Source organism: Erinaceus europaeus, chromosome 15 (genome assembly GCF_950295315.1).
Source record: "Erinaceus europaeus chromosome 15, mEriEur2.1, whole genome shotgun sequence".
NCBI lineage: Eukaryota > Metazoa > Chordata > Mammalia > Eulipotyphla > Erinaceidae > Erinaceus > Erinaceus europaeus.
This window is the reverse complement of record NC_080176.1, coordinates 51,672,082-51,685,456: the sequence shown is the minus strand read 5'-3', so window position 1 is coordinate 51,685,456 and position 13,375 is coordinate 51,672,082. Positions and strand designations below refer to the sequence as shown.

The following is a 13,375-nucleotide window of genomic DNA, read 5'->3' as shown; positions in this document are numbered from 1 at the left end:
GGCTTGAACCTAAGTCCTCGTGCACTATAATGTGTGCACATAACTAGGTGCACCACCACCTGGCCCCTAGATTTATTAAAAAAAAAAATCTTATTTATTTATCTGCCTCCAGGGTTATTGCTGGGGCTCGGTGCCTGCACTATGAAGCCACTGCTCCCGGAAGCCATTTTTCCTATTTGGTTGTCCTTGTTGTTATTGTTATTATTGCTGTCATTGCTGGATAGGACAGAGAGAAAGCTAGAGAGGAGGGGAAGACAGAGAGGGGGAGAGAAAGATAGACACCTGCAGACCTGCTTCACTGCCTGTGAGGCATCCCTCTCCTCGCCTTGCCCCCGTAGGTGGGGAGCCCAGGCTCGAAGCAGTATCCTTGCATAGGTCCTTCCGATTTACGCCATGTGCTTAACCTGCTGCACTACTGCCCACCCTCCCTTTTATCTTTATTTATAAGCAAATTCTTAAGATCAATGCACACTGGCTCCTCACAAAGGAGAAATGGCTGCCATTCTGAAGGGCTGTTGCTCCCCTATTCTCTTCCATTTGTCTCCATACCCTTCACACCTTTGCCATCACCCCCTCCTCCCTTCCTACCAGTGGGGCCCAACCTGGGGGGGGGTGGTGACCACGATCACTGGGGTGACAGGAAATGCAGTGGACACAGGTGCTCCCAACTTTGTCTTCCTTCTACTCTACTTGGGGTCCAAAGAGGGGCCCTTCAGGGGCAGCACAGCTAAGGCTCACTGTCACTTCATACAAGGCACAGACCTGTGGTCAGAGCCTGGGAACTAGCATGAGAGTCATGGGCAAGCCCGGCACTCCTGCCCCAGACTCTTCCTTCAGTGCTGTCCTGTCCTGCTAGTGGTCCCAGATCCCATCATCAGACCTCCCCCACCCTTAATTTTGTATTTGCTTTTAGTCTTTCCTCCTTTTCTTTATTTCTTCTTTTTCTTCATTTCCTCTCTCTCTTTCTTTTCTCTTACCATTTTACTAGTCAGGGGAAATAGTTTTCAGTTGTTGACACATGGGTACAGTCTCTTATCTCCCTGTAGTAGGTACTGTTGTGGGGTAAGTGTCAGAGACCACCCGAGGCCAGTTCAGTCAATTTTGAGAGTCTTTATTAAGTCGGCCAGTGACTACACTCAACAGCTAAAAGTGCAGCTCAGAGTGCAGTCCCGAGCTCAGTGTAGCACAACCATTTAGAGGGGTAAGTGCAGAAAGTAAGCAAGATTACAGAAGCCAAGCATGCGGTAGTTAGGGCAATCCGTTACTGCAGTAACGGATGACCCGTTATGGAAACAATCAACAATTAATAATTTCAGAACACTAAGATCTACTTCTTGTTGGTAAGTAAAGCAGTTGCACAGGTTCAGGTTTAGTTCAAGATGGAGTCAGTTATGCTAAGGAAGTGGGGACCCTGCCGCATTACTTGCAGAACACATGAAGTCTTTTTCTTTGGGTGAGACTCAGGCTGCAATGAACTCTGCCTTTTAAATGGAAACTACCTTGGGTGATGCATGTGCCCACCTCTTGGTCTGCCCACCCAGCACTGACAGTGTACACATGGCATGCCAACAGGTGCCCAGGTGAGGGAGTATGTGCCGGGCACAGCACGTGCACAATCTCCTTTCAGACATCCGGACAGCATCAGGTGTGCCCTCTCCAGTCAGGGAATGAACCTTGAAGGGAAGGCCACCTCACATTACTGAGGAGCTGTCAGAGGCTTGGGGCAGGTAAATGAGTTTCCTGAAATCACATGACAAGAAAGTCACATGGAACCCACATTATGAACTAGCTGCCCTTTATGAGCGCCTGTGATTGACAGCTGCAGGGTGGGGCAGTGAGCCTGTCCTTTGAGGACAGGAGGCAAGTTGCTGTTTCTGGAAGAAGAGGAGATACATGGGCCAAGGGCTGGAGAAAGGTTGGATCATAAGGCAAGGAGACTGGATAGACAGAAGACCCTCCGGAAAGCAGTGGGAGGTCTCACATAGGTGGGAAATAGACCAGGGGAGACATCCACTTCCTGCCACCCAGATATGCCCTGGCTACTTCACAGGCACCACCCGCTGCACTGCCCAGCACTTGTGGCCCCAGCTTTGCAGATGAGCTGAATGTCATGTGCAAAGTCTCACAGAGGGTGCGGCTGAGCTGGGATTTCCTCTTCTGCACAGTGTGCAGGTGTCCTGCATCTCAAGATGTGTCTCAGCTCCAGTGTGTCTGGAGGTATCTGCTAAGGATGGGGAACCGCCAGTGGAGAGGAGAGATGGAAAAGCAAGGTGCTCATGTGTGCCCTCAGTCTGCTTCTTGAGATGGCAATGAGAGAACTATCTGGAGGAGAGAATTCAGAGGGGCAGGCGGTGGTGCACCTGGTTAAATGCAGCACACATGACAACGCACAAGAACCCATGTTCAAGCCCTTGGTCTCCCCCTGCAGAGGGAAAGCTCCATGAGTGGTGAAGCAGTGCTGCAAGTGTCTGTCTCTTCCCCCATCTTCCCCTCCCCTCTCAGCTTCTCTGTCTCTACCCAATAATACACAAAAGAACAAAGGATAGAATTCAGCAGTGCTTGCCTTCATTGTTTTGCTGCTGACTCTAAGGAGGCCCTTGCTGCCTGGCTCTGGGCTTCCACTCTGGGCATCCCCTTGAAGCAACTACCTGAAAGTGTCCTGTGCCCAGTGCTGAACTCCCTGCATGGGACAAAGCAGACATTCAAAGCTGTTTACTGAATGAGGAGAGATGAGGAGAGGAGGAACCTTCTCTGAAGGGCACCTTTGCCCCACCTTCCTCAGCTCTGAATAGGGCATCAAAAGCAAGCCTGGTGGCTCTGGTAATGGGCCAAGTTCCCCTTGGGCCCTTCCAAGATAGCTATGGACACTGTCCAGCGGGCAACCATGGAGTTAAATGAAATGTTATAAAGAATCAGGCATAGATGCTGAAGTAAGTGGGTAGAAGGTAGATGAAAAATGATAGCTGTAGGGGCTGGTGGTGGTGCACCTGATTAAGTGCAGATAGTACTAAGCACAAGGACCCATACAGGGATCCCCACCTGCAGGGGGGGAAGCTTCATAAGCAGTGAAGCAGGTCTGCAGGTGTCTATCTCTCTCTCTCTCTCTTTCTATCTCCCCCTCTTCTCTCAGTTTCTCTCTGTCCTATCCAATAAAATGGAGAAAAATGGCTGCCAGGAGCAGTGGATTTGTAGTACCTGCACCAAGCCCCGGCAATAACCCTGGAGGCAAAACAAACAAACAAACAAACAAACAAACCCATCAATAGCTAGGGTCTCAACATACCCTTTCTAGTCTAAGACACTTATACCCCGCAAAGGGCAAGGTAGTCAGAGCAGTTTGGCCGAGGTCACCTAAACCAGGTGATCTAAGTTAGTATCACCTGGAATGAAAGAAATGGCTGTCAAAGAAGTCCTGTCAGGAAGTATTCGAGAGAATAGAGCACTGCTTCTTCCTGCTGAAAGGTACAACATGAATTTAACCCGAAGAAAACAGCAGAGAAACTCAAACTGGGGAAAGGTCTACACATGATGGTTTGCACACATTAAGAGACATGATATTGGGACCAGGTGGTGTACATGGTAGACACTACAGTGTGCAAGGACCCAGGTTCAAGCCCCAGGTCCCCATTCCCAGGTGGGGTGGGGGGTGGTTGGGGAGAGGAAGCTTCACGAGCAGTGAAACAGAATTATAGGCCTGTGTGTGTGTGTGTGTGTGTGTGTGTGTGTGTGTGTGTGTGTGTGTATGTATCTCCCCCTCCCACTCAATTTCTCTGACTTGGAACAGGGCAGTGGTACACCCTGGTAAGGGCACACAGCACTAGGTGCAAAGACCAGCGTAGGGACTGGGGCTGGAGCCCCCCCACCTGCAGCAGGGAAGCTTTGTGAGCGGTGAAGCAGGTCTGCAGGTGTCTATCTTTGTCTCTTCTGCTCTATCTTCCCTTCCCCTCTCATTTTCTCTGTCCTATCCGATAAAAAGGGGGGGGGGGGAATAGCCACCAGGAGTGGTGAATTTGTAGTGCCTGCATTAAGCTTCAGCAATAACCCTGGTAGCAATAAAAATTCTCTGACTCTATCCTAAATAAATGCATGCATATTTAAGATCTTACCTTCAAAACAGACACAACTAAATGTAACTTATGAGCCTGGGTCAGTTCTCAAGTCAGACTTATTTTTCTTTTGTTAAGAGGGTTATTTGGAGGGGGTTGGGGAGACAACACAATGGTTCTGCAAAAGATTTTCATACCTTGGGCTCTGACGTCCCAGGTTCAATCCCCAGCACCACCATCAGCCAGACCTGAGCTAAACTCTGGTTTCTTTCTCTCTGTGTATCTTTCTCTATCTGTCTCATTAAAATGAAACCAGTAAAATATTTCAAAAAAGGGGATTTGAAGAAAGAAAAGTCAACAGGAGGATGTTAAATAGCAAAAAATTAGCAAATTTTAAGTAAGGCCTGGACTTCAGGTACCAATAGCTCAGTGTCGATGCCAACTCCTGCGTGGCTGCTGGAGGTGAACACAGAAGGGAAGGCCTCTGAGTCAGGGAGCACATGCTGGACAGTTTTGAGAAAGAAGAGTGTTCAGTCTGCAGCCTACTCAAACACTTCAGAAGAAAAGGGACACACCTGTTTGTGTAAGTTTGAGAAAAAAAAATGAATGAGCAAGTTCAGACCTTAACATTTGGGAATTATGGGTAAAAGGGATACAGGTTTGGTGTTTTGTTTTGTTTGGCATTATTTATAAACACTTTTCTGAAATTCTGACTTCAAAATAAAATGCTTTAAAATACTGGTAGTCCATCTGAGTGTGAGCTGGACCAGTCTGGCGGGAGCTGGCAGCCATCTGCAGTGGAAATCTGGGTACCTGACAAAAAACACCCCCAGGCAGAGACATGATACACATGGCACATGCAGCACAATGAGACCACTATGGGTTCTGAACGTGGTCCATGAAGAAAATACTACTGGGGCCAAGTAGTGGTGCACCTGGTTAAGTGCTCACATTACAGTGCAGAAGGATCCAGGTTCAAGCCCCTGATCTCCCCACCTGCAGGGGGAAAGCTTTCTCACGAGTGATGCAGACGTCTCTCTGTTTCCCTCTCTTTTTCTCTCTCTCTCTAATAATAAAAGACTAAAAAAAATAATTCATATAGGAAAATTTAAAAAAGGAAAAACTACCTAATGTTGCCCCCCAAACAATCCCTGGTAAGGCACCTACTATGCCATGTGTGTGGGCCAGGATCAAACCTTGGCACCATATGCAAAGTGCTGTGGTCTCTCTGGCTCTCTCCAGATGAATTAAAAAGTGGCTTGGAGTAGTGAAATCACACATATGTGAGGCCCCGCACCAAGGTGGGCTGTGGAAGAAAACCCTAGAAGTGGCAAATGCCTCCTGGGCTCAGAGGAACAGAAGCAAGGGCAGGACTGATTCCTTTCCTTCCCTGAATTTTCCCGACACAAACAGCCCATCTTCTGGGAAAATTCTGATTTAAGCCTCCCTCTATCCTGGCCATTACTGACCAGGCCTCTGACCACTCAAAAAGCTTTCCCCCTGCAGGTGGGGACTGGAGGCTCGAACCAGGGTCCTTGTGCATTGTAGCATGTGCACTCAACCAGATGTGCCACTATCCGGCCCCTCATAATTATTTTAATGAGAAAGAGATATAGATAGACAGAGAGAGAAGACAGAAGAAAGACCAGAGCTCAATTTTGGCTCATGATGGTACTGGGGATTAAATCTGGGACATCAGAATATCAAATATGAAAATCTTTTTTGCATAACTATTATGCTAGCTACCCAGTCCTAAAGATTTATTTCACAAGTGAAGAAGTGTGGGGGGAGGGGAGAGAGAATGAGGCAGAGTCACTGTGACATGTGTTGTGTGTGTGTGTGTGTGTGTGTAACTATAAGCCTCACACATCCAACACATCAAGACACACACTTTTCCCCAGAAAGCCTTTCTTTGTCTGCCAGCCCCCTCTTAAAATTTTTTTGAAGTTATTTTTTAAAATTTCTTTATTGGGGAATTAATGTTTTACATTCGACAGTAAATACAATAGTTTGTATGAAGTTATTTTTTTAAATATTTATATTGGATAAAGACAGAAATTAAGAGAGGTGGAGGAGATAGAGAGGGAAAGAGACAGAAAGACACACCTGCAGCCCTGCTTCACCACTTGCGAAGCTTTTCCCCTGCAGGTGGGAACGCGGGTCCCTACACACTGTGATGTGTGCACTTAATCAGGTGCGCCACCGCCTGGACCCTCAGCCCTCCAACGCCTCCACCTCGCTTGCACAGGACTGGACAAAAGTCCTTGGGGTCCCCAGCACATTTCTCCCTTATTTCTGAGCTCAGCTCCCTGCCTTAGCTTGCAGACCCTCAGCCAGGCAGCCATCTGCCCTGGTTGACGCTACCGCCCTCTTGTGGTGGCGGTGGGGAAGTTCCGTGTGACGTCACTCCTCCCATCCCTTCTCAGCATCACTGCTGCTCCATTTCCCCCTCCAAATGCAGTAAACTTCCTCTTCTTATTCTCCAACTTGTTATAGTAAGCTGTGTCCTTTGAAGAAGAAATGTATAATGGTGTGTTAGAGGAGCCATGGATCTCCACATTCATGCTTTGGAAAAGGAATTTATTACATTGTAAGGAAGTTTGAATAGCATGAATTTATTACCATGATTTAACACTTATGCACTTCAGTTAAAAATGCCCCTCCATAAATAAATGTCCCTGGGAAACAGCAAATTTACACAGTTTACCGTTTCCCAATGTTATATACATCCACCTAGCTTAAATCAATCCCGGCTAGATGGGGAAGGCAGAGACTGGGCTGGGACAAGTTCATCCTCTCTCCACTGGCAGCTAGAGGCAGAGGCGAGCCAGCCCTCAAGCCAGCGCTGGCCAGGCCCACCTCAAAACCTGAAAAGGGTGGGAGCCTGAAGTGGCACACCTGGTAGAGAACTAGTTTCACCCTGCTCAAGGGTCAGGGTTCAAGCCCCCCGCCCCCACCTGCAAGGGGGAAGCGGAAAAAGAGGTGGAACAGTGCTATAGTCTCTCCTTCTGACTGTCTCCCTCACTCGCTGTCTCCCTCTTTGTCTCTTACCCTCTATCAGAAGATAAAGTGGCTACTGGGAGTGGTGGAGTCCTGCAGGCATCAAGCCCCAGCAGTGATCCTGGAGGAAAAAAAAAGAAAAGACAAAGAACTCTAAATGGTTCTTGTTGGGAAGAAAAACACGAGAGGGAGGGGGAGGCCATGGTTTATGGCTGTATTAGTACAACAAACAACACCCTCAAATTTTAGGTGTGAATGCATGACCTGATTCCATAAAGCTTTGAGGTTCTTTTAGTTTATTTTAATGATCTATGTTTGTTTACTGTATACAGAAAGCTAGAAATTGAGAAGGGGGAGATAGAGAGGAAGAGAGACAGAGAGACACCTGCAACACTGCTTTGCCACTTATGAAGCTTTCCCCCTGCAGGTGGAGACTGGTAGCTTGAACCTGGATCTTTCGCATTGTAACGCGTGTGCTCAACCAGGTGCACCACCACCTGGCTCCTGGTTTGAGGTTCTTTACAAGAGATCTGTTTCTTTTTTTCCCCCAAGGATACTATTTCAGATAAACCATACATGGCCTCCACCTTTATGGACAGAACACCTTTATGTTCCTGGTGTCTTATTTATTTATTTATTTTTTTGGGAGAGAGACAGGTAGAGAGGTAGATAAGTAGAAATGCCTGCAGCTCTGTTCCACCACTTGTAATGTAATGTTTCCCCTCTGCAAGTGGGCGCCATGGGCTTGAACTTGGATCCTTTGCTGCATGCTAATGTGTGTGCTGAACCAGGAGCACCACTAGCTGGCCCTTGCTTCTTATTTTTACAAGGACTGTGCAACCTGATAATCTGGGGGCTCTGCTTGCTTTCAAATTCTGCCCCACCAGAGATGAGCGGTACTCAAAGGACAGTTCATAACCAACCACATGGGGGAAAGTAGCCAAACAGATGGTTTATTAGTCAAAGATCTCACATACCCTGAACACAGTACACACTGAATGGCCGGCATTTGTAGGGCCTTCACCTCCCCAGGGCTTGCAGACTTCCCAGCTCTGCCCCTTCAGGCCTTTCCCTTCCCAGAGCCTCTGACCAGCAAATCTCACCTGACAGCTAAGGTGCTAAAAGCAGAGCCCTATACAAAGAGAGATTTGAAGGAAAGCGAGTCCCTCCCTCCCTGTGGCATTTGGGGTGCTTCAGAGAAGTCCCCAACAAGGGGGCGGGTTGTATCCTGAAAGGAGGACTGGCAAAAGCTGCTGCTTCATTGACCTTGGTTTTCTAACTGCAGAGCATTGGGCTGGCCCTTTAGGGAGCTTCCATGGATGTGATTTGTCCTCCTGCCGTTTTGCAAACACTGTCCTTTTCTTCTCAGAGAATGGTCTATAGCAGGCTGGGCAGCAGGTGCCCCCTTGCTGTGCACCCACTGCTGCCTTGGGGAATTAACTGGTGGTTGGCCATGCAAACTCTACCCTGTCACTGTTGGACTGACTTCACAGGGAGGAAAGGGAGGTTCAGACGCTCTGTGTCAGGCCCTGCTATGTTAGGCTGCAAGTGCCACCAGGCTCTGCAACAAATATATAAATATGTATATATATATATACACACACACAGAGGCATATCCACACATATACACATCCAAGTAAGAGATTACAATGTTAATATCCACTGTTCAGTTCACAGTGTCCGTGTTAGATTGGATACAAGCTCACACCCTGCTGTCCTTGCAGCCAGGATTCCTCTATATACAGGACAGAGAAAGGCAACTGCAGTGGTGGCGGTGGCGGTGGAGTCCCGTGACATAAAGAAAGGTGTCGACTGACTAGAGAAAATCTGTGTTTGCTCTTTCAACTCACTCATTCAGGAGGAGACAAAGATGCTGTCAGACTCCATTCTGTGGCATGTGACCAAGAAAGAGTTGCTAGATCCTGTTTAACAAGTGTCTTGAAAAATATCCTAATAGTTTCTTGGTCCACCTGGCATCCCCTTACTGTGGAGGGCAAAAATGACAATGGCCTTTGGAATGGAAAGGGTGGGGCCAGGCAGTGGCAAACCTGATTAAGTGCACATGTTACCAAGCATAAGGACCCAGGTTTGAGCCCCAGCTCCCCACCTGCAGGGGGCCCACTTCATAAGTGGTGAAGCTGGTCTGTAGGTCTCTCTCTCTCCCCAATCTCTCTCAATTTCTCTCTGTCCTATCTAATAAAAAAAGGAAAAAAAATTCAAGCCCCAGATAACAACCCTGGCAGCAAATTTAAAAAAACATACAATAAAAAGAATGAGAAAGTTTAGCTATGGATAACCCAAGCGAGGAGTTTGGTGTACTTGAGGTGGCCATGACACATAGGGCAAGCAAAGAGAGTTCTATGTCCTACTTAAAACAGAGACAATGCATTTGCTATGGATTCTCAATGTACTTCCCTTCATATTTTGCCACACAAAAGAAAATTCTATTTCTTCAAAGATTTTATGCAATGGAATAAAACTAATTCAGTTATTCTCGAAGCAAACTTTAAAAGGAAATTGCAATGATTTTTTTTCAACGTTTCAAGTGAATAATTACAACTAGTTAGTTTTGACCTTGTGTTTACTTCCGATCAAGAATTTGGTGTTGATAGACTCCATTCTTATCTCCTCCAAAGAATAGAATGATCCTAGTGGAGGGAGGTTGGGTGATGGCATGAGGGCCTCAGCCTGAAGAGACACCGAGATTTGGATCGATGCAGACAATGCAGTACTTGGCTGCTGCAGGCTGAAATAGTCTAGTTTTGATAAAGGATTTAGGAAAGCCATTCAGGCTCCTTAAGCACAGGCTGCCCTAGGCTGTCTGACCTTGGCAGATGAATGCAGTGACAAAGAGGAGAGAGAGAGAGAGAGAGAGAATGTAACACATTCTAAATCAAAGAAATTCACTGACCTCTTGCTTGAGAATACAACACTCTATCCACTGCAATCCCCAGTATCACATGTGCCATAGTGACACTCCAGTTCTCTCCCTCTCTAATTAATTAACAAATAAATAAAACTATATATATATGAAAGTCACTGAGATGTGTCTGGGGACACACTTTCCCCTTGCTTCAGTGACTGGAATGCTTTTTACTCACTGTATCTTACTAGGCTTGTCAGCCTCTCTAGCAGCTTGAGCAGCCACAAGAGCCCACCATCAGCTAGAGGACCCACTTGAAGACTTCTGCTGAAGAGGAGGACAGCGAGAGAATGAGAAAGCAGTCTCAAGTGTGCTTCTGCCATAGGCTTACTCTGACTGGGAGTGAGGCACAGAGAGAAGGGGAAGACAGTTTGAAGGTGTGAGGGAATAATCTGGTAAATAGACACGGCCATGAGACAGTATCCTTGATCGGGCCACAGGCAAGGACAGGTCAGCATGTATGACCACAGATCTGCAGGGAGGGAAAGGGGGACTGACAGAGAGCCCAATAGCTTACAGGAGTTGGGGGCAACTCTCCCTCTAGAAGTATCTTCTTCAGGATCACCAGGAGGAGGTTCCCAGGGGTGGTTAAAATGGACTAACAAAATACTTTGAGTCAACAAAAACACTGAGAGATTGCTTCAGTTTATCCTGGGAAATGGGAAGAGGGTAGAAGGACCTCTCTGGCTTGTGCTTCCACTGGATTTCTCTTGTGAAGTCCTTATGTTATTCAGTTCTGGTTTCCCGAAGGCTGATAGTAACACTCTCTCTCCTTCTTAGACCACTGAGTCCTTTTGCTCTAGGATGGGCAGCTGATGGGTTGATAGCCCGCATCATGACCAGAGAGGTAGGGGTGTGGAAATGGGGTGGGGAAGTCTTTCTGAAATTGTTCATGCTATAAAGAGTCTCAGGTTAAATTAGAGAGATCTTTTAGTGGAAAAGTTTCCCTTGTGAATAAAAAGCAAGCTACTCTTCCTAGCAACATAATGAGAAGAAAATAGTCCTGCAGTGGTCTCTTCCAATAGAAAGTGTGCCCTATGTTAATGTTGTCATTTCTGCTTGGCAAACAAAGACACTTCCCTCCACACCCATCCTCCCCCTTAATGTGTTACCTACTGAATGTGTTATCTGATTAAAACCTCCCTGGCTTGTTAAAATGACTTCTGCATTCAATACCTAACAGGGTGCTGGTGTGATGGTCCCTGTGAAAGGAGAGACACAATTATTTTTCAAACGAATAATTTAAAATTCTAGAGCAGGATATATAGAAGCCCACAGAATTCTGATGGAAAACTTGCAACACCGGCTTCAGTGTCAGATAAAAAAGATGTCTTCCAGGATTTGATTCTCCTCTAGGTCTTCAGGGGTCCTGCCTATCCCCGTCTTATTCCAGGTCGATTTGAAAGGACTGAGTCTCCAGGTACTGGGATTCCAGGCCCTCCCTTCTCTGGAGGGGTGAGGCTTGAGAGCAGACTTTGGACTCAGAGATTGAACCAAATCCAACAGAGATGTCTCGTATCTGTAATACACACACAACCAGATAGAAAGAGATCAGACCAATATGATATTAGAACCCAGCAGGTCAGAGAGATGGACTGTTTAGGACAAGCATTAGATCACATATCGCATAAGTTGTGTGGGAGGATTCTGGAGAGTAGATTTCAGGGACCGCTGCCATTTGTCTGTATTTCTTCTCTCTGCTTATGTCCATTGTTCTCTTCTTCTTTCTTTAAGGTTAAAAATACCTTTTATTTGACAGAAATTGAGAGCGAAGGGGAGATAGGTTGATAGACAGATAGAAATAGAGATAGAGATAGATAAATAGACAGACAGGTAGACAGATAGAAAGAGAGACTTGCAGCCCTGCTTCATCACTTGTGAAGCCTCTTCCCTGCAGGTGGGGACCTTGAACCTGGGTCCTTGTGCACTGTAACCTGTGAGTTTAACCAGGTGCACCACCACCTTGCTCCATCATTATTCTCTTCTAGCCTGTGATGAGAGACTGTGGAGAAGACAAAGTCATTATGAAACAAGTACCCATGTAGGTAGCTGCGTTTGTGGCAGACTTTGCATACGTGCAACCTTTATTATAATGCTCTAAACATCTATAGGAGGCAAGTGCTAAAACACTATGGGAATTACAATAAAGTTATCAAAGAGATACTAGAATTCCTTTAAGGATTTTCAATCTCCAGTTAAACACACACACACACACACACACACACACACACACACACACACACACACACACACACATGCTGCTACTTTAGAAAGTAAATATCTGAAAGCTTAGAATTAGAAACTTGAATGTGAGGCTCTCACACCAGTGGGACAGAACACTATTGTCAGGTGCACCTGCAAATGACTCAGTTGGCTAGAAATACAATTTCAGATTAATTTCCCTCTGTAACTGAAGAGAGCAATAGGAAGCATAGCTGAGCACTTATACTAAGATTTACTCATTTTCCTGAGACAGTGAAGGAGAACAAGCTTCTCTTTTGACATTCTGGATGCCAGGGTCCCATGCTTCACTGCTAAACACCTGGCTGTGAGCCATCTGAACTGCATACAATTCATCAACAGACTACCTCTGCTTTCGTGTATGATCTCTGGAAAGCATACGATGTCCTCAAGAACATTTAAAATGATAGCCTATAAATTCACATCTAAATTTAAATTCCAAACTATATGAAAATAATGTGTCTGAGAAAATAAATCTTTTTTTTCATAATAGTTGCACTGTAAGAATAATCAGTTCTAGAGAAATCAAATTTATATTTTGAAGTAATTTATCAGAAACCTCCCCTATGGACAATAAACTTACAGTAAAAGAAACAAGAATGTGCCTAGACCATTCAGCAAATGAGGCTGGGGAAACTGAAGGACTTCATGAAAGAAATGAAAATAGATCATTACCTTACATCATACGCAAAAAAATAGTTCAAAATGGACTTGGTCTGAAGAACTGAAACCATAAAGCACATAAAAGAAAACCTAGGCAGTAACTTTCTGACATTGTCTGATGGGGGGATAGACCCATGTTGGGGGACAGAACCTCGTTGTCATGAGCACCTGCAAGTGACTCAGTTGTGTATTGCAGATACCTATTACTGAAGGGTGAGAAATCATGCTGACAGCTGTACAGTTAATATTATCCCCCCCCCCCATAAAGTGGTTTTTAAAGAAGCCAAGATATGCCCCCACTATGTTCATATCAGCACTACAATAACCAAGGTATTAAAGTCATTGAAGTGTCTATTGGTGGATGAATGGGTAAAGATGAGAAGGTAGTAACATACATACACTAATGGAATACTACTCAGCTACTCAAACAAATGAAAAACTGCTTTCTTTGACTACACAGATGGAGGGTGTTAACTAAGTGAAAGAAGCCAGGGTCAGGAGC

General features: G+C 45.9%; 1 protein-coding gene across 2 annotated transcripts in view; it reads right to left on the bottom strand.

Annotated features, from left to right (window-relative positions):
- Positions 1–1,105: 1,105 nt before the first annotated feature.
- Positions 1,106–13,375, bottom strand: part of KIAA1328 (KIAA1328 ortholog) — a 295,446-nt gene continuing 283,176 nt past the window's right edge. For both annotated transcript variants that reach the window (XM_060173759.1, XM_060173756.1), the window contains one exon: positions 1,106–11,488. In XM_060173759.1, coding sequence (XP_060029742.1) covers positions 11,284–11,488 — 205 coding nt within the window. In that variant the 3' untranslated portion in view covers positions 1,106–11,283. The remainder of the gene's footprint in view (positions 11,489–13,375) is intronic.